General features: G+C 45.8%; 1 protein-coding gene across 4 annotated transcripts in view; it reads right to left on the reverse strand.

Annotated features, from left to right (window-relative positions):
* Nucleotides 1-3,728: 3,728 nt before the first annotated feature.
* Nucleotides 3,729-21,271, reverse strand: part of DTX3 (deltex E3 ubiquitin ligase 3) — a 31,082-nt gene continuing 13,539 nt past the window's right edge. Inside the window, exons 1-5 of one of the 4 annotated variants that reach the window (XM_072991174.2) lie at nt 19,613-19,631; nt 19,316-19,393; nt 14,117-14,859; nt 8,321-8,538; nt 3,729-5,960 (exon numbers count right to left, since the gene is read on the reverse strand). In XM_072991174.2, the coding sequence (XP_072847275.1) occupies nt 5,885-5,960; nt 8,321-8,538; nt 14,117-14,859; nt 19,316-19,328 (1,050 nt within the window). In that variant the 5' untranslated portion in view covers nt 19,329-19,393; nt 19,613-19,631 and the 3' untranslated portion in view covers nt 3,729-5,884. Of the gene's footprint in view, nt 5,961-8,320; nt 8,539-14,116; nt 14,860-16,878; nt 17,011-17,194; nt 17,297-19,315; nt 19,394-19,612; nt 19,632-21,271 lie in introns of those variants that run through there. The other 3 variants (XM_020778458.3, XM_020778452.3, XM_020778444.3) reach the window with 3 other exon arrangements.

The raw sequence follows: 21,271 nt of genomic DNA on the forward strand, positions 1-21,271 counted from the left end.
AAGGAAAGAAAATAAGATGGCCAGAAGCGGATGAAAATAAAAGCAGCTGTCCTAGCCCAACAGTTAGGTAGCAGAGATAATTTCAGGGCTGAGGTGGGGGGGGGGGATACAAGATTTTCTCATCCACTGCTGCCGAGATTGTCCCCTGGCCTGTTTTTGGCAGAGGTTAAGACCTTACTCAAGGACCCATCTCTTAGCATTCTTAGTGAGGCTGGCTTAGTGGTCAACTCTTCTCATCCTGTCTCCTATCTGTTCTATCCACCAGAGTTTCTGGTTACATTACTTATGCAGGAGAAAGCACAACAGAGATGGTGAGGGGGCCAAGTGATCAAGTCTTCTTTGGAAAGACTGAAAGAATCAGGTCATGAGTATCCAAAGAGACAGTTAAGAGAAGACATGGTGGCTATCTTCAAATACCTGAAGACCTATCGCACAGAGAGAGGATGAAGCAAACGGATCTTAATTGCTCTAGAACAGTGGTTCTCCAACTGGGGTCCCCAGATGTTCTTTGGACTGCAACTCCCAGAAGCCTTCACCACTTGCTGCGCTGACCAAGATTTCTGGGAGTTGCAGTGCAAGAATATCTGGGGACCCCAATTGGAGAACCACTGTTCTAGAAGGCACTAGGACCTAAAAAAAGAGGCTCACATTAGAAGAGATTTTAAATGGACGTCGGAACTTCCTGACGGTACAGTTGTCTGGCCATGAGGAAAGTTTCTTCAGAGGGCAGGTCGGGAACCCTCTTAGGTTCTGCAGCAGAGGCTGTCTGGCCCACCTAGCAGGGATTTCCTGCAGCAGTGTTGCTTAGGCAGGAGAAAGTTCAAAGACTTTTCCATCATTGGGCTTCTGCAACTCGTGGTTATACTGCTGTATCCCCTCTACTTATTAAATGTTTTTACATTGTTTTAACTGACATAAGCTGCCTTCAGTGTCGCTTTTCAGAAACACCAGAAATTTGATTTTAGCTGCTGGAGGATTCTAGGCAACATCTGCTTTATGTCATCCATGCTAGGGCCATGCTGAAGGAGTGGGGCCTACCCCACCCCGGTGTCTAGAATCAATATGGGAGCTGCTTCTGATAAATGTACAGTACATTTATATTGCATGGCAGTCAGGTAATAAACATAGACACCCCACTGCTCAGCTCCTTGGCTTGAAATAGGAGTATTTAACAAGCTGAAAATGTTCCAAGCTTGGTGCTGCCGCCTCCTGTCCTGTCTGCATGGCATTGGGCTCGACACAAACCCATCTGCTAAGGTTAATACCAAGCCAGATTAAAGGAACCAGAGCTGCTCATGTTCTGCCTACCTACCTATACAACCCCTCAGCTTGCTTTCCACACAATGACCTTTCAAATACTCAGCTAAAGGTTATGTTACACGATAGATCTAAACATGTGCTGATCTTACACAGAATTGGACCCTTTCTAATGAGGCAGAAAAAAATAAATGAGGTATGGGAAGGGAATGATGATGACCTTGGGGAAGAGAAGGTCATTGGGCCTAGGACAGAACTAGCATTCCTGAAGTTCTAGGGCCAAACACATCTTTAGACACGAGTAATCCTCTACTACAGGGGCAAAAATAGAAGCAAATTACTTTTGCCCCTCTTTGCCTTGCCCACAGGACAAGGAAGCAGCATGACAGCTTTCCCAGAGGCATTGCCACTCTGTGCCCATGGAACACAAATAACGCTACCTTCCATGGCATGTGAGCATTTTGGTCCATATAAGTGGAAAGCTTTGCCAGAATTGGGGCCCACCATTCACAGTTGTTCGGAAGGAATACCATCACAGCCTGGGGCCTTAACAATTTTCAATTGGTTCAATGAGGTCATTTATTTCAGAGATTGATATAGGGTGTCATTCTGGTAGATTCATATATAAACAACTCACATGAAATGAGGGATTATCTCTTTTGGCATAAAGCTTATGGAAGTGGGCTTTATATGCCTTTTGTTGCTGAATTCTCTCCATGAGAGAATTCAGCAACAAAAAGGCACTTGTATACTCATTTTCCATCATTCCTAATCTTTCACCACTACTTTGCTAACTGTGATATCCATGATTTGAACACGATGGGAACTCTGTACCTCGTCTGCCTTTCATGGACTTCAGCAGGAACACCAGCTATGCAAGGGCAGAAATAGTAAAACTCTCTACTCTAGAACTGCCCACTCTTTCGTCTTCCAGGCATGCTAGAGCACTCCAGTCATTTTAGACTTGAACCCCAAGAAGCCCTAGGCCAGTGGTCCCCAACCTTGGGCCTCCAGACCCACTGCCAGAGATGTTGGAAAATCTTTGTGTCTAGGTTTAAGTCTTTGGTATCAAGTCCTGAGTCATAGGTCTATGTCCCTATTAAAAATAAGCTTTTCACCCAAAAAGAAAAGGGAGGAGTTGGTGGGTTCTGAGTCACAAGTAGAGTCTGAGTCGCGGGAGGGGGGGGGAACCCAAGTAGAGTCCCCAGTGTGACACAAGTCTGACTTGACCATGAGTCCCACAACCTGAGTTCTGATCCCTGCCCATGGCTATTTAAGACTACCATATTTTTCCATATATAAGACACCCCCATGTATAAGGCACACACCCCCAAATTTTCTAATACAAAATTAAGAAATCTAAGCGGGGCTTAGCAAGTGGAGGGGGAAAGCAGGAATCAAAGGTCTTTGATGATTCCTACTTCCCCCCCCCCTTGCAAGAAAGTGGAGGGGGAAAAGCAGGAATTATCAAAGTGCTTTGATTCCTTTGAAAGCCGAAATCAACGCGATTTGATCCCTTCCCTCCTTACTTCCGTGTATAAGATGACTGATGGTTGTTGTTAAGAAATCTAAGCGCATATAAAATGACCCTCAATTTTTAATCTAATGATTTTAGACAAAAGTATTGTTTCATACACGGACAAATACTGTAATTTAGTATTTGAAACCTGGGGCAAGAAATATCTAACATTCAAGTATTAAAAACAGTGAAGATGAACGTTCCTTGAGATCCTGGCCCCAAATTCTGTGGCTCAGACCTTCTGCTCTTCTGGTCAGTCCATCCCTGGATGTTATTATGAGCCAACATCTGTTCTTCTTTAAATTCAGCTGGTCTTTCTACCTACTGCAAACAAACATGTTTTATACAAAGGATACTATAATGGTTTTGTGACCAAGCTAGGAAACTTTTGCCAATTGAGAGAGAATTAGATCTTTGGGAAAAAATCAAAAACGGATGATATGCCTTAAATCAGAGCACGTGGGGAAGGCACACAGCTAAGTCACGTCATGCCCCCTTGGCTAGGGTAAATGCCTATTTGGCTCCTCTCTTCTCATTCTAATAGTTATGTAATATATGTAATATAATTAGCAACTGACACATGAATTTGCCCATTGCCCTCATCCCTGTACCGTTCCCTTCCTCCTTTACTAGTGTGTCTATTATTCAACTGTATGACCTATATCAAACTTTAAAACTACTCTGAAAGCACAGGCACAGAAGCAATTTATAAATGCTGTAATGAAATATATAAAATCGCAGGTAGCTAATGGCAGGCAGGGATCGTTAAAAACAGCTATGGGAAAAGAATTTTTGTAGACCTGCTTGCATGTCTGACAGAAATATGACCACAGATGCCCCCACCTTAGCAACACCTCATCCAGACTAAAATAAGAACCCACAAAACAAAAACCACACGCACAAGCACACCTGCCACACACCGCTTAAAAAGAATCAAGAGAAACCAGTGTCGTATTTTCAGTTACTCTTTTTAAAACAGCAAAGAAAGCCCCCGTTGTCCAAACTGTGCATCAGAGGAGCGCTCTCACTGGTACGGGACAAGAGTGAATATTAGAATTCACCTCTGTCCAAGGCGACACGCTTAACAGTTAGCCAAGAGACATTCTCCCTCCCTCCCCAACAGCCCCCAACACTCAACAACAGGTAGGTGCCAGATTCAGGAGCAGGCCGCCCAGCCAAGGAGCACAGGCTGACCTGGCTAAAATCCAAATGACACACAAGGCGTCCCACAGGGGACTCAGCTGGAATAACTACACAACAGCTGATATGCCAGCACGGAAGGTATATACACGAGGTGTGGTCCACGGGGTTGCCAATTATCCTTGGCAGAGAAGGCGATCGGGTGTATTGTCTGTGCCTGGAGTCCATCAGCCACTGCCTTCCTGGACAACATGAAGGAACAGTCCAACATCTCTGGAAAGTTTTGCCATCCTGGGCAGGATTTTGATCCCAGAGGATGAACAACATGGGAGCGAGCGAACGAGTGTCAGATGTCTGGGCACCTCAAGCGACCAGCAGAATAAGGACTGGGAAAGTGAGCGAGAACAAAGTGAGCCGCTATGTGCAAAAGTCCAATGATGGTCATATGCTCCACCTTTCCCTGCCCTGTCACCATTCAGTCACAAATCCATGTAGCCATCCCGTTTGGTCACCTCCTCTGGCTCACTTTAAGGGGAGCTCCCAGCACTGTGCACGCTGGATTGTGCGTGTCTGCTTTGCTTAATTGTATCCCATTCCTAACAGTCGAGTTCTTGGGAGCGTTTCAAATTCTGTGAGGAGGGTTAGAGAGAGGTAAAGAACCAGAAGGGAACAGGGCGAAGATGCACCTCAGATTTCAGCCCTGATTTTGGCATCTTTCTGGGCAGAGCACGAGCCTTCTTGCTTGGGATCCCGCGTGGCCCAGAAGATACAAAATGGCCTCCCGGCAGAAAGACTTAGGCTCTACACATCCAACTTCTGCCACAGATATCCTAGGTAAGCCGCTCTGCCTGCCCAAATCTCTCTCTCACACACACACTCACACACACACACACACACTTCCACTCACAAAACCATTTCCACACACATTTATTTTCAATGTGCTTGCCTTCCTTCTATACTGGCAGAGGTTTTTTGTTCTGTCTCACGGACTCCCAGTTCATGAACCACTGGTGCCAAAAAAGAAGCAGAGACGTGAATGAGTGGCTTAATAGCAAAAGGTGCCCTCAGGTGAGGAGGGCAGAACCACCACCACTCCACTTTGGGGGGCGGGGGTGCAAGTCACACTTTTTCTCCCTGACATCCCTTTCTAAGCCTGCCTCCAACCCTCACTGACAGGAAGGTGTCTCAAGAGAACACAGGGAGGCGAAGTGGGAATGTAGAAAGGTTAGACTCCTCTCACTGATATTCCCCTCCCCCTTCTACAAAGGGGGAAAATCCCATGCATGAAATGTGAATAAGGTAGATGTACTGGACAAATAAAACACAGCCACCCCTTCATGACATCTATTTTTAGTGAAGAGGGGCAACCTCCTATTATGCAGGATGAAGTGGTAAAACTTTGGACCTTGCTTGTTACATCAAACTGTGTGTAGCAGTGATCTCATTTTTGAATGCCCTTGCATTAAATAAATGCTTTAATGCCCTCCCTGTTTGTAGTAATCTAGCATACCAGGAAGGCGGGTGCAGAGGAGTTGTCTCCCTGATGTGTCTGTGTACTACATGCAAGGGGTTGCCACTTGTTTTTAACAGAGTATCATTTGAAAAAATTAGCCCCTCCCCAGAAGCCACCTAAAGTGTTACAATCTCTACTGTACTGTATAGATTAGCTTGACTTTTTCTTACTCAAACTAATCAAAATGCACATCTCCCTCTCCCACCCCCTTCCCTCTCTCTCTCTCTCTCTCTCACACACAGACACACACACACATACACACTGCTCTCCTGTCCTTCAAGCGACGGATTTAGTCTGAAATGTCATCTGAGCCTGACGTCCAGGCTCCGCCCTCTGGATCAAGATCACATTTTGAAACAGTTGGCTCCGACAGACTTGGAAATTCCCCTCCATAGTTGCTGGACTCGGCAGAAACAACATCCATGTTCCTGGGCACATGGGAGCAGGGAACAAGATCAGTCATTGGTGATCCCCTTGGCCCGTAGCTCTTCTTGCACTCGAGCGAGATACGTAGGATCAGGGTAGCCAAACCTGAGGAGGAGAAAAAGATAAAACATCAAGAACCTGACATTTGAGCCAAGAGCTTTTGGAAACAGCTGTGCCAAATAACAGTAACTCTGGGAGTTGTAGTCCAAAAAAAAAAAGGAACTTTTCAAAATACTACTCAAGGAATCCTGATGTTGTATTTCGTTTTGTTTTTAATTAGTACAGCAGTTTGATTTCCAAGCATTTCAAGGCAGCTTTGGGGTTCTTTGGAAGCTTACGAGAGGCTCCTCACGGAAGAGATTTATTCACAAGCTTCCACAAACAACATCCGTGGTGTGATTCCAATAAGGAGAAATGAAACTTCCAAAGATACAGGGCAGAGGTGAACAAACGGCAACCCTCCAGATACTGCTGGACTGCAACTTCCGTTTGCAACAGTCAAGGAAGCCACTGCTGAAAAATCCTGGGAGCTTCAGTCCAGCAACTTCCGAGGGTCAGCTGCATTTCCTCATCCTCATACAGAGCACTAAAGCTGAGGTAAAGCGAAGACTCATGAAAAATGATCGTGGTTAAGAACACTCTTCTTTAGTCTCAGGTAAATGCCTAAACTAAAGGCAAGGACAGGTGTCCTCCACATTGGGGTCAGATAACAACTCCCATCATCTCTCACCACAGGGTAAGAAGGGCTGATGGGAGCTGCATTCCCCATCCTTTGTTTAAAGGAATCAAATATGAGAGCCAAACTGGAGTGGCAGTTGAGAGCACTGGACCAGAACTGGAAAATCTAAGGTTCGAATGTCCACTCTTGGTCCAGTTCTGGCCTGCCCTCTTGACTTATTTTATGGAGCTGCTGCGATGATAAGATGGGGGTGGGGGTGGGAGTCAGGTGTGCAGTTCTGAGCCCCTAGGAGCAAGGGTGCCACAGAGTCAGAGCCCTAGAGAATGGGGCAAAGAGAGGCGCTGCCACAGGTGGACCACAGAAGAGCTATGGGACGGCTCAGGCCCCACAGGCGCCAAGTGGTGGCACACTGCCTACTAGCTGCACAGTCCCAACCCCCTGGGCAGAGGTACTTAGCACTTTTTCGTGGTTTTGTTAGTTTCTTCAGTCTGTGGTTGTGAAACTGTCTGTTTGAAAAGGCTACCCTTCCAGGAAGAAAAACCTTTATGCAGAGAAGAAGCATAAGAAGGACAAGACACCATCTAAAACACAACTTCCACATCCCCACCATGTTGTGTTTTTAAAAAATAAATAAATAAAAAAACACGACCACAGCCTTAAGTACCTAGTACAGTTTAGGAAATGGCCAATTTCCATCAATAATAAGGCTAAAATATGTTGCATACCTCAGAATATTTGCATACTACTATATAAAATCTGTCTTATCGTTCTTGAACCTGAAATGCGGCTTGACAAGGTAAAGCAGGGGGTCCCCAACCGCCAGTCCCGGCCTTGGGAGGACTGAGCTGCGGAGACAGATCTCCCGCCCACCCACCCCCTACGCATGCCCACCCACCCGCACAAGTGCACCCACCCACACCCACACAGAACCCCCCACAACCAGTCTGCGCATTGGGGACCACTGAAGCAAAGGACTACTCCATGCAGTGCCTCCTTGTGTCACAATAAGGTACTGCATGTTTGCCAAACTACAGTGGTGCCCCGTATAGCGACGTTAATCCGTTCCGGATTAATCGTCGCTATGCAAAAACATCGCTAAACAGAACATAAAGTCATAGGAACACATTAAACTTCATTTAATGTGTTCCTATGGCTCCAAAACTCACAGCTCAGCGATGTTCCTCCATAGCGCCGCCATTTTCGCACCCTCGGTAAGCGAGGGCAAGGTGCGAAAACACTTGTGGCGGCCATTTTGGGCACCCGGCGGCCATTTTGGAACCGCTGATCAGCTGTTTAAAAAACATCGCAATGTTTAAAAAACATCGCAAGTGAAACGCTTACCGATCATGGCAATGCGATGTTTTGCCTATACAGAACATCGCAATGCGATCGCATTAGCAATCTAAAAAATTAGATCGCTATGCGAATTCGTCGTTAAACAGTGCGCTCGTTATGCGAGGCACCACTGTACTTCCCACACCCAGTTGGCTTTGAGGACACTGCAACCCAAGTTCCTCTTAATAAAGAGGTGGAGTATATGTGGCCCTTCCGATCCTGGACAACTGCAACTTCCAACAACCCCAAGCAACAAAGCCAATGATGAGGGATGACTGAGGATGCCATCCAGCAACACATACATTCCCACCCCACTCCCCAGAATGCCAAAACTGTGATTCCTACATGATCTTGTTCAATCCCAAGCAATCTCCTCACTTGGTGACCTCCACATCCAGCCTTGCCATCTTTATTTCATCCCTCTACACCCCACCCCACAGCAGGTCCTTACAGCTGCGGCCCGCCAGTGCAGTTGGTTTTGTGGTGGATGTCATTCCAGGTGATGACGTTGGCTCGGCCTGTAGTCATGGAGGTGCCAATGGTGAAGGTGAGCCGTTGGTCAAAGGCTTTGCGGAACAGAGCCAGCACCTTGTTACCTTCGGGGCAGTCGGGTAGGTAGGCCACACGGGTGGTGCCTGGGTAGCGGACTCCAGGGTTAGGATGTTCCACCTGCAACAGTGGGTTAAGGAACGGCAAGAAGAACACATCCGTGGATTAGAAGGCAAGCTGCTTACAAAGACAGAAACACTGCAATGGGAAACACCTTCCCTAACCTTGAGCTCACCAGCTACATCTTGGTACTACCCAACTTCTGCTAAGACAGTCTTCCTAATCTGGTGCCTTTGAGATGTTTTGGACCATAACTTACCACCATCTTCCAACCAGTACAGCTGAAAAATTTGTCAGGCACCAGAAAGGGGATGGAGGTGGCTAAGACCTCACAATCTCAGTGAAATGTCAAATTTCTGAGAACGCGGAAGCCATAGGAGGAAAGAGTTGCCAACAAAGTAGCTATGCTAGTCTGTCACAGCAGATTTGCAAAAGTAGAGGGGAAAGAGGAAAAGAAAAAGTGGAGAGCAATTTAAGGAACTGCCGATTAATTTCAATGTGATTTCGTAGATCAAAGTATCAGATTTTCTACTGTGAGCAAAGAACACAGACAAAGGAAAACACCAACAAATGATTTTTTTTCAAAGCTCTATTCAAAGTAGACCAAACTCAACAATTTAAAAAGTATTTTAAAAATTAAATTAACTTATAATCTACATCAGGCTTTAAAATTGTTATTGTTTAAATATTCTTTTTTTAAAAAGGCCTATGTGGTGGTTGTTTTAATTTAAAATGCATTACAGTTCAAAGATCCCATTAAGGATTACTAGTTAGAAATTCTAATTCTGTATTATGAGACAGGGGTCGAAATCCTGTTGCTTAGCAAAGTAATTCACAACTAGAGCAGGTTCACTGAATTAGTGGGGATTTGTTGAGTCAGCTCCTCCATAAGCTCCAGTAACTGAATTTTATTTAAACCAAAGTGATCAAACTCATCTTTGAAATCAAGCTTTAAATCCTTTGTCAAGGATTTAAATTGCTACTCAGATGCTTTTGGTTTAATAATGGTTTAAACTCTTGCTAGTTATAACTTTAGTACAGTACAGTGGTGCCTCGCAGAACGAGCGCCCCGTAGAGCGATGAATTCGCTCTACGGTGACGCTTTTGCGATTGCTAATGCGATCGGAGAGCGATGCCCCCAATGGGCGAAAATCGCAGAGCGAAGGTCAGTAAGCGGTTCGCTTACCAACCTTCGCTTTGCGACCCGCCGATCAGCTGTTCCGCGGCTTTAAAAGGGCCGCCGGAACAGCCGAAATGGCGGGGCGCAGCGTTTTCGCGCCCTTGGTAAGCGAGGGGAGGGCGCGTTTTTTCGCTGTGCAATGATCGCTAAGCGGTTCGCTTAGCGATTTTCGCACAACGAAGCGGGGGAGAACAGCTGATCGGCGAAAATGGCCGCCCCAATGGAGAAGCTTCGCTCAACGGTAAGTTTAGGGCCCATTGGAACGCATTAAACCAAGTTTAATGCGCTTCAATGGGTTTTTTCGTTCCGTTGAGCGATGTTTCCCATAGCGAGGGTTAATCCAGAACGGATTAACCTCGCTATGCGAGGCACCACTGTATATGGATTCCCCCCCCCCCATAATATGTACTTTCAGACACTGGGAGTTACAGTGAACAGAAGGATGAATCAATATTGGCAAGCAGACTGAGAAAAATACATGTTAAGATTATAAAAAGGAAAGGTACATTTAAGAGTGGCGAATTGTATGATTTACTCCAAGTCCACTGTACTCCCTGCCAAAGACTGCAGATTCAGAGAGGTAAGGACATGATTTTGTTTATACAAAGTTGCAGAGGAACATCAGCTATGATTGCCAGTCAGAAGGAATCAGCATCACTCAAGGAAATGACTGAAAGCAATGCTAGAGATTCTAGTAGGCTTCCAAGAATCCTCCTGTGGAACCCCATAAAATTTAGACCCAATGCAACAACTGTTTGACCCTATTTATTCCGCATCTCCAGAATTGCTTCAAGGAACTGTGAAATTAAGATGTATGTTCTGTTCATTCTACAGTACTAATAAAACACTGAAAATAGTCTAAAATAAGAATCATGTGCCATCAAGTCAATCCTGACTTATGGTGACCCTTTCCAGGGTTTTCTAGGTAAAGAATACTCAGAAGTATTTTCCTTCTTCTTGGGGGTACCCTGAGACTGCCCAAGGCTACACAGGCTGGCTCTTCTCCCAGGAGGCACAGTGGGGAATCGAACTCCCAACCTCTGGCTCCACAGCCAGACACCTAAACCATTAAGGTATCGTTTACAGATATATATATATTAGGAATACCCAGAATGTTTCTTGTTTATTCTAGAAAAAGTGGCAGAATATGCTAGCACATCAGCCTTGAGTCCCCATCATTTTCCTCTGGGAATCCTTATTGTGAGGCCCTTGGGCCCTCTCCCTTATTTGCTAAAACCATTCATTCATATCTGTTTCTCTCACTGATTTCCCTTCCCCCCCCCCTTTTGTCCCTTTTTCTTATCAAGCTGTAACCCAGAGGCCATTTCCACAGCCCTACCAATCCACAGCAGGAAAAATGGGTGCTGAAACAACTGGACATGGTATGAAGGTTGCCTCAAGGTGATTCTACTGGGTTTCCCCCAAGAGTTATTTTTATCCCATCCCTTTCCTAAAAAAAACTGGTTCTCTTTGCTGGTCATCTGATGTATTTTGTAAAAAAAAACAAAAAAACAAATAGAAAAATACACTTGGGAAAGAAGAGCAGGTTTCTACCGACAGCATATTTAGTTGTTTTCCTGGGTTCCTGGCCATGTAACACTTCAGCAATTTTACATACAAAAGCTACAGCCCTTTGCACAGTAAATTAATCTCTGTCATCTCTAGTTAAAAGATCACATAAGATGGGCTAAGACAGATCCTGTATCTGAGGCACAGAGATGCACTTCCTAGGTAGACAAATATTGGACTTATCAGTCTTCCCAACCCTGGTGATAAGGGCTATATTGGATTACAAATCCTATCACTCACTCCCCCCCACTCCAAATAGCATCTCAAGGAGCCATATGGGTTGTGTTGACAGGAATTTTGGGGCAACTGTAAGGTACCAGGTTTGAGAAAACAGGGTCAAATAAATTCATTAGTTTGACCTGCTGGAAGGCAGCGCCCTGTATTCACTACAAACAGCTTTCTTTTTAACTTTCTACTGTGCCAGTTTTTACATTCATTGTGCAACTTAAGTTAGAAAGAAATGTTCTTGGCTTGGGTCTCAAACTTGCCTTGGAAAAATGAAAACACTACGCATGTATAGTATATGTTGCTGGTTTCCTCCCTCCAAACACACAAAAGGAATTTCTGCCTCGTGGCACCAATCCTGTCTGTCCTTGGACACTCCGAACAGTATGTCGGGATGCTTTAATGGGGCTGCAGCAACAGCACCCTCCACTTCATGAGGAAATGCTTCTTCTACAAAGAGGAGAACGGATGGAAGCTATCTATGGAACTAGAAAACTGTCACCTTTTGAAGACAGAAAGGACATCAAGAAAAAGCAGTCAGGACAAAGAAAGTTGCACAACGAGTTTTGCATGCCACAAAGTTCTTCCTTCTGGCTTGACTTTCTTGAAAAACAGCCTATCTTGCCACATAGTAAAACCTTCTGAAACTTGGGGTAGGGGGTGGACTTTACTTTTAAAAAAAAGTTGAAAAGCTCAGATGGAAACTTTGGGTGATGGCAAGAACACCTTTCTTCCAAGGTGGCGTCCATATATTTCCTTTCTCTTCTGTGCCATTTTATCCTCACTGCTAATTCATATGGAGGTTGAACTGAGAGGTAATGACCAGTTCAAGACTGCCCAGTCCAGGGAAACTGAATTTGTATCTTCTGATCCTAATCAAACACTCTAAAATGACTAGACCATACCAGTTCTCATATAAAATGGAACATATAAATATAATCATCACCATCTTCTTGGAACAAAAGGGCTGGAAGACATCCTATGCTTTTTTTGTTTATTGTCAATTTAAGACATGAGGATGGGATGGGAGCAAAGCCAAACAAGGTCTTCCTCGTCCATATGTCTCATATATTTAGCATCTAAGTAACACATTTCTCGCTGCTTACTCCTATAGAACTCTGAAATGACCAGGTGAACCATTTGAATCCTCAAAAGGGGGGTTGGGGGGTGGGCAGCCTTCCTCAACTTGGTGCCTCCCTTAAATGTTAGATTACAGCTCCCATCATCCGAAATAGTATAGTGCCATGAGGGCTGAGCTAGCCCAGCATACAGAGGATGCACTGATGCCCTACAAAGCCAGCACAAGGTATGTTATGGTCTGAATCCTGTTGGTCTTCCCAAGAAAATTCCACAAAACCCAATGGGACCACGTACACGGGACTGCAGCCAGCCAAATACATTAAATGAGGATGGCAGCTCATAAGAACAGAAGGAGGTCCAAGCTGGCCGGAGTACTTGCAGGTAAGGGGCAGAACTGTCACAAAACGGTTCCCCTAAAAGAAACAGGTGGCAGGTTTACTATCAACTAATGGTATTCTTCAGTAGATTTCCCACCCCAAATGTTTACTGACATTGCTCTCTGAACTTTATGATGACAGGTAGTTTACAAGTCTCTCACAGTCCGAAGCTGAGGAGATCTAGTACTCTCCAGACATTTGAGCCTACCCATAATCTCTTAATCACTGGGTATGTTGGTTGGGGCACATGTGAGTTGCCGTCCAAACAATCTGGTGGGCACCGTGTGTGTGTGTGTGTGTTGGCCACTTTTGAACTTGTGGCTCCTCTGAGCAGCGGCAGGGCAGGAGGTGCGACATGGGATGTGGAGCACAGCAGGAAGCAAAGAAGCCCAAAGGAATCGAAACTGGGGCCAGAAGAACAGGAGGAGCAGTACCGTCACCACCACCACCAGCTCAGCAAAAAACAAACAAATAGACACAGTACACTGTTGTACACCATATCCATCTAACCAGCAGGAAGAAAAAGAGAAGCAGAGGCTAATGATCGGGAAAGTTCAGAGGAGGAGAAAAAGGGGTGGCAGAGAGCAGGTTGTGAGACGGACATGCAAATATTTGTTTTGGAGGCCGGGCCAATAAGCGCTGGTTGATTCGCTGTCTGCATGTATTTCCTCCAGGCATTTTGGGGGGTGTTTGTATTTTGGTGGGTGGTTGTGACTGGAGCATTTTCTTGGAGCATTAGCCGTTTGCCTTCTGTGAAATGGGTCTTTTCTTAACACATTCTGGCAGCATTTATGTGATTTGATGTTTTGCGCTCAGACCCCCTCTTCTACCTGGTAGCCAGTTTCTTGGTCAAGTTACTTGCCCAGGCCTTTTCAATTCACTTTCTGTGAAACGAAAGTCGGAGCAAGAAACAGTAGTTCAAAGGAGTGCTTCTGTGTTCTGGAACTCCAGCGCCATCTTTGCCTTTCACTTACCTGTCTGGGCCAGTGGCTTCTATTTTAGTCTCCCCATTTTGCCTTCCTGAGAAATGGGTATTTTGTGTGTGGCAACACACCAGATGGTGGCTTTTTTTTGGGCAATTCATCACTGACCCATGCGGCAACCATTTTGTATAGAGGGCGCTCACAACATCCCAAACGCACCAAGTTTAAAAAAAAGAAGAAGGAAAGAACACAAAAATAAAGACAGGAAGATTGACTCAACTTACTCCTTGTATGCCAGGTGGGAAGACATACTGGATTATGATGGTACCATACTTCTCATAACCAGGAAGCAGCAGACTCGAGTCCTTGGAGACCAGCATGCGCCCATTCTCTGGCTGGTTGCCCACCAGCTGCCCATAGAAGCGCCCGCACATCGGGCAGGCTTTCTTGACCTGCAGGGCCCGAGTGATACAGTCCTCACAGAAGGAGTGCTTGCACTTCTCCAGAGTCTTAATGTTCTGGATCTCCCCCAGGCAGATGGGGCACTGGCTGTCCTGCTCCTCCTCCCCCCCTCCCCGCGAGGAGCTCGCCACTCCTCCGCTGCTGCCCCCGACCAGACCTCTTGGCCCCGAGGTCTGCTGCCCTCTGGATATCAATCCGGCCCCGCGGCGGTGAAGCTCTACTGCCCCGTGCTCCCGGTTCTTCTCCATGAGGGCCATGCAGCCCATCAGCTCGCTCTGGCGCTGGGCCTTCTTCAGCTCCTTCTCGGTCTCCTTGAGCAAAGCTTTCAGGGCCTTGCGGGCCAGGTAGAGGCCATTGCTGGGCCCGTGGGCGGGCATGATGATCTGCAACACGTAAATCTCTGAGGTCTCACCGTCGATCAAGATGCTGACTTTATTCTCGTCCTTCAGCTTCACCAGCTTGGCCGGGCTTTCCTTGGTCAGAAAGTCCCAAACATGCTTATTCACGGTAAGTCTATTTTTGGTGGTGCCTCCACAAGCAGCCATCCTGGATAAAACAAAGGATACTGGAGAGAAAGAGGGAAAGCCAAAGGGGAGACCATCGTTAATGTCCCAGAAAATGGCTCCCAAAATTATTTAAAGACCGATACACAGAACCCAAATCTCTGCCCCAGCCCCCAATCTTCTGTACTCAGTTGGCCCAGAAGTCAAGGCTTTCGTTGGTATGCTTTTAAAGTTTATACCTCTTTGCTCTGCAAACCTACAATCCCATTAGCAGACACTCAAGATACCCTTCACTCAGATTGAGTATATCCTTACTACTTAATCCAGTACTAATCCAACACGCTCTGTCAAACTCCAGGTTTATCTGAATAATCAGGAATCTAGCTAGAGAAAGGAGAACACAAGATTTTAAATGCCCAGATACCTAGGATAATGTTTCACTACTACAAAGGAGCCAGGAGGAAGAAAAAGATAAGCAAGCTTATTGGGGACAATCCTGCTCTGAATAAACTTTGACCTTCTGAATGGTCAAACAATAGAGGTATCATCCCCCGCATTAGCAATTGCATGAAAGGCTTTTGAAAAGTAAATTGCATGCATGGGGGAAGGGGATGATCTGCATCAAGAAACAGGTCTGGAAGTGGATGGCTTTTGCCACACACACATCTCACCCCCACCCCGCATGCCTGTTATTTGTTATTTGTCCTGAATTGTTTGTGAGACCAATCTACTTATGAATAACACAGTTGTCCCTCTATGAGTGTGGAAACATTACCTCTGTGGACTAAAACTAGTGAAATTCCCAAGCCAGTACAACCCATAATTATGCTGGCTGCTATAATATTGGGGAGGGGGGAGGGAATACAGGCAAAAAGAAGAAGCAGCCCCATTTCAAGCTCCTACTACTTCCTATTTTTTTCCTGCACAGACTGCACATTTCTGCATGTCCATAAAAAGGCAGGGCATTGCGCAGCAGACAACAAACAAAATCCGCTTAGTATAAAGTCACTTCCTTTTTTCACCTAGTATTATCAACTCATGGCAGCTCTCCTAGAGATAGGAGATCACTATTGTGACACTATTTTGCCCTCTCCACTCTCACAATGATGAGCTCCTGGCAGGATGAAAGGCAAACGCACCCAGGAAGGGAAGCCACATTCACCCCAACTGCCTTATCATCAGGATTTAGCTGGCCCGGAAATGCCACTTTCCCATGGACCAGAAATGGGCAATGCATGGAAGGTCCCTCTATTTGGTGCCAACACTGCAATAGAGTCAATGGAGATGGGGATGGGATTAATGGGAGTTGCTGTCCAAGAATGCCTTGGAGGGCCACAACTGGTGACCCCTCTTGTAAACAAACAGTTGGAAGGCAACTTAGTGCTTGAAAACATCAAGACATACAAAACAAAACACACAACTCTCCTATCTCCCTCACCCCACAGATTTATAGGATATAATTTTTTTTAAATTGCGACTTAATTATATAAAGATGATTAAGTACAAAGACATCTGTTATCTTCTTAAATATATAAAGTTCTGCAAGAAGAAAGAAGGAAAAAAGAAGGGAGAGGAGAAGAAGAGCAGGCCTTTGAAACTAACGTCAGCACCCGCTGTTCTCCAAGGTTCTCTTTCTGAGCCAAAAGACTCAAGATGGAAGGTCCTTAAGGGATATTTTGGCAATCCTAAGCAGAACGTTGCAGGGTAATCATAGCCTACTAGCAACCCTTGAGGAACAGAAGATTACTTAAGAAGCAGAATTCAAAGCCTTTTGAGAGGAATAGTCTAGGAGAAGGATCCAGGGAGATTTGCAGATGGAAGCCTAATAGGGCAGAGTAGGGGGAGAGAGAGAGAGATGCAACATAGCTAACAGACACACAACATTCCTAATTGTGTTTATCCAGAAAGAACATGCACAAGATTAGGTGAGAACTGTTACCCCACAAAGCATTTCCCAAACTACTGATAATAGGCAGGCTCTTAATCTTAACTCTCTCCCCCCACTCCACACGCAATATTCAGATCAGATCCATTTGTTGCTATTATTGTTCTACTTTATGGGAAGTGCTCTGAGCACACACCTATTCTCATTCCAGAACTCTCTCTTAATCCTGCCATTTGGGGCATTACTACCCTGCAGTGGACAAGACAGAAAAGATGGTACATTACTTAAACAAAGCTGATATAACAAAACTCAAATAGAATCACTCTAAGAAGAGATGAAACTTGGAAGTGAAGCAGACATCAAAGACCTACTAAGCACATTTAGGCCTGGAACCTTTATGCAATATATCTATGCAGCCAGAGTATATTTACATGATGAGTACCATTATATTAGAAGCATTCTTCTGAAATAAAAGCAAATGGAATTTCCTTATAATACTAGTTTTGGCTTACCCCACAGATTCAGGATTACCATTCCAGGCACAGGAACCAGGCAGTCTGGAGTCTACTCCTCCCTCAAATTAACCAACAATAGACAAAGCCAGGCCAAGTCAGAATGAAGCCAGATGAAGCTCAGTAGATGCCATTCTTAAATCTACAAGTACAGTGGTGCCTCGCTAGATGATGATAATCCATTCCACTGAAATCGCTGTTTAGCGAAATCATTGTCTAGCGAAAAGCATTTCCCTATTGGAATGCATTGAAATCTGTTTAATGAGTTCCAATGGGGAAGAATCGTCATTGTCTAGTGAAGATGTAGTGCAGTTTGCTCCTGAGATTTCCCTAGGCCTCATTTACTATACTTAATGAAACGTCTGGAACTCTCTTCTGCATTGAATGGTTCTGGTTTTCCTGGGTTGTTTTACGATGATACTATAAATCGCTTCAGGATCTGTGTAAATGAGAAGCAGCACTAAAACTATTCTAACCCATAAATAACTTGCCAGAGCTCGGGGATCCAAAGACCTCCCACAAGTAGAGGTAAACCCTCTAGGTGTCCTTGGCAACCCCCCTTCTCATATAGAGGGCAAGTCTAAGCTGGTTTACTGAGAATTCCACTCTGTCCAGTGGGGCTGATTCTCAGGTAAGTGCACAAAGAATGAGTGAGGGCTTTTTGCAAATTCCTGTCTTCAGGATGAAAACAATGGTTTCTGGCTCTGGAGACTTCATTCATTCAACACCAACTTTCTCTCTCTCTCTAGACTCTAACCACCACCATCTCAAGCACAATTCTGCATCTGGTTGGTCCTAATAAAGGCAACGCCTGACCCTCTATTAATATCCATTGCTCTGAATTTTTACTGAAGGGCAGCATAGAAATTACCTGAACAGACAATAAGAGTGCCACAAACAGCATGTTCCAAAGGCTAACAGCCGTGTTCATCTAGTGCAGTAAAAACAACAACCCGTCATGGGGTATTTTTAACCCATTTAATTCCATGAGATGCTGCCAACAAAATGAGCTGCTCTGAGAAAGTATACTAAAACTGCAACATATTTATCTTTATTGCACCACAATAAACCGTGAGAGTGGACTACTTACAATATTGTGGAACATAAGGAAGAGTCCATATACTTCTGGTGGAAGTGTGATACAAGTATGAATCTATAGAAAGTGTGATCTCAATTGTTACGATTTGAAGAAGCTGATACCCAGTGGAGCTAATCCAGTTCAACTCACTACAGCAGACTTTGGAAAAGTACCCGTTTTGGATTACAACTGCCAGCACGCAACATGTTTACTGGGAGCTGAAAATGGGAAGCGTTCAAGGCTTTGCTCTAGTCTAGAGACTATCGGTTGCATGGGTTTATATTTTTTTAAAAAACCCGCTAACCTTTAATTTTATAGTGCCAGTAATTGTACAGTCTTTTGCATGTGCCTTGGAATTCTGGGGCCCCATTCAAGGCATTTAAAGAGAGAAATCCCTGCAGCAACTAGCAATGATCACAGGCTAGCTGAAACCAATGGCTGTGAAGAGGTTTCTCCCTCCTCCTTCCTGAGCCACAGGAAAATGAGAAATCTTTTGCTCCTAAAAACAAACACGCTTTCACAAAAGAATAGCCTGTTGGCCAATTAAAAGTCAAAAGGACAGGGTCCCTTCCAGCTCTACCGTTCGATGACGGTGAAGACGATGGTGAGGATGATGATCCCTTCCCGGCATCCCACAGCTATGCCAACAGGTTCAAGGCTACGTGGAAAAGGAGACCGGCCTTTAGGAAGGAAGAGTTCCCTGGATCCTGCGCCACCTCCCTCGGCTCGGAAAGGTAACGCGGGAGGGACCTCGGAGGGGAGAGGGAGACACGAGATGCCTGCCTTTGCGTCAAGGCCGCGGCCAGGAAGCCCATCTCCCAAGGGCGACAGCCGAGCAAAAAAAAGGGTTTTCTGCCCCGCTCTCGGGATCCGAATGGAAAGAGAGAGAGAGAAGAATCTACGCCCGCCCACCGCCACACACACCCTGGTGCCACCGGCGCAGGAGCACGGAGAACAGGAGACGCAACCGGGGCAACCCCCCCCTCACCTTCCCGCCTCCTCCCCGCCGATGGCGAGCGCGCCCCGCGGCCGCAATACCGTACCTGGCGAGCCCATGGGAGAGGCTGAGAGCGAGGAGGACCGGCCGGATGTGGGAGTTCAACGGCGGGGCGAATCAGGAACTGCGAACGGGAAAAGAAAGGGCGGGTTAGGTCGCGGCTGCTGCGCCAAAAGGGGGGGGGGAAGCGGCGGAGGCGCAGCTGCCTCTTGCGCCAGGGCGCAGCGCTCCACCCAGCAAGGGGGGCTCCTCTCGGCTGGCGCGCCAAAGCCAAGAGCCCGCGGCGCTTCCCCTCCGCCAGGAATGCCGCCCCCCATCCCCAGCCTCTTTCTCTCTCCCCCACCTCCCGCTCCCGCTCCACATCTCTCTTTGTCTTCGGGCCGCCGCAATTAGGGCTTCTGCGGGAGGCGATCCGATGGAGTTCAATCGGGCTCGCCCGCCCCCCACCCCGACGAGGTTCGCTTCGGATGGCAGCATTTCCACTCATCCCACATCAGGCATCGTTGGGTGGTGGTTCCTCCTTTCAAGAAAGGGAACTCGGGGGTGGGGGAGCTGAAGAACTGATTTAATTTTATTTATCTAAAAAAGGTTTTTACCTCGCCTTTCTCCTTCCAAAAAAAAAAAAGGACCCTTCAAGGTGGCTGACATCATTGAAAGGCAACAGTTGAAGCTAAAACAATGCGCATAAAAAGGCATCTGGCATCATTAAAAGGCAATGTTTAAAGCCGAAAACACTGAAGTATAGAAATACTGAAAGGAACAAACAAAGGCCACTCTGAGAAATGATAAATACAAGCAATGCTAAAGCCACAGTCAAAGGAGTAAGGCAGACCATGCCATTTAAAAGCCCCACTCAGGCAGCCGGTCACTGAGGGAAAGCTGGCCTGAAGAGAAAGGTCTTTGCCTGCTTGTGGAAGGATAGCAAAGACAAGGTCAACCTAGCCTCCAGTGACAGGGAGTTCCAGAGGCTGGGAGAAGCAACTGTCCTCACCGTCTGTAAATGGGGTGGGACCCAGAGGAACGCATCTCCCTACCACAAGAGGTTCATAATGGGAGACACAGTCTTTGAGATAGCTTGGGCCCAAGCTGTTTAGGGCATTATCAGTTAAAACCAGCACTTTGAATTGCACCTGGAAACAGATTCTCGGCACTTACCAGCCCCATCCAATAAATTAAATGCCACACTATTTCATGGAAATTTTTTCCCTGGCAAATAAATGCATGCAAGTGTTGCCGGCTTGCTGAGCTTTATTTTTTTTCATGAGGCCTAACAAATTAAAAGGGGTTATTTTGGTGCCTTTCTGAGGATGGATAGAACATTTCTCAAGACTGCCCCTTTGGGGAGGGTGTCCACCCCAAAAACATGCAACTGGTTAGTTTTGTTCCATTGCAAAATCTGAATACTAACTTCCTCCTTGGATATTAAGGTGTTAATGACATTATTTCAAAATGCAAACAGCACAATACAGTCAGTGCTTTAGACTTAGAGCATGTGCAAAATGCTTTCCCTTGCTGCTGTGTACATATCACGTGGAAACAGAATACAGTGGGGTCTTGACTTAAGAACGCCTTGAGTTAAGAACATTTTGACTTAAGAACCACTCTCATAGGAAAATATTGACTTGACTTACATACTTAGATTTGAGTTAAGAACTAAAAAAAAACACGTGGGAGGCAGGGAAAGTGCAAAATTTGAACTTTCAGTTAACTGTTGGCCAGTGAAAAGGGTGCCTGTCTGCTTCCTCACTCCTCCCAGCGTTTAGAGAGTGGATTGGGAGTCTTCGGACTGCCTGGTACTGCCTGGACTGTATTTTCCCTGCCTTCCCTGAACCTTTCTTGACCTAAGAAAAAAAGAAACAAAATATCCCCCTCTAGTGGTCGTAGGCAGAATAGCAGCTTCCCATTAGTTTCTATGGACGGAAAAGAGCAGATACGGATCGAATGGTTTTCAATGCATTCCTATGGGAAATGCAGATTTGACTTGAGAACATTTTGACTTGAG

Source organism: Pogona vitticeps, chromosome 2, assembly GCF_051106095.1.
Source record: "Pogona vitticeps strain Pit_001003342236 chromosome 2, PviZW2.1, whole genome shotgun sequence".
Taxonomy (NCBI): domain Eukaryota; kingdom Metazoa; phylum Chordata; class Lepidosauria; order Squamata; family Agamidae; genus Pogona; species Pogona vitticeps.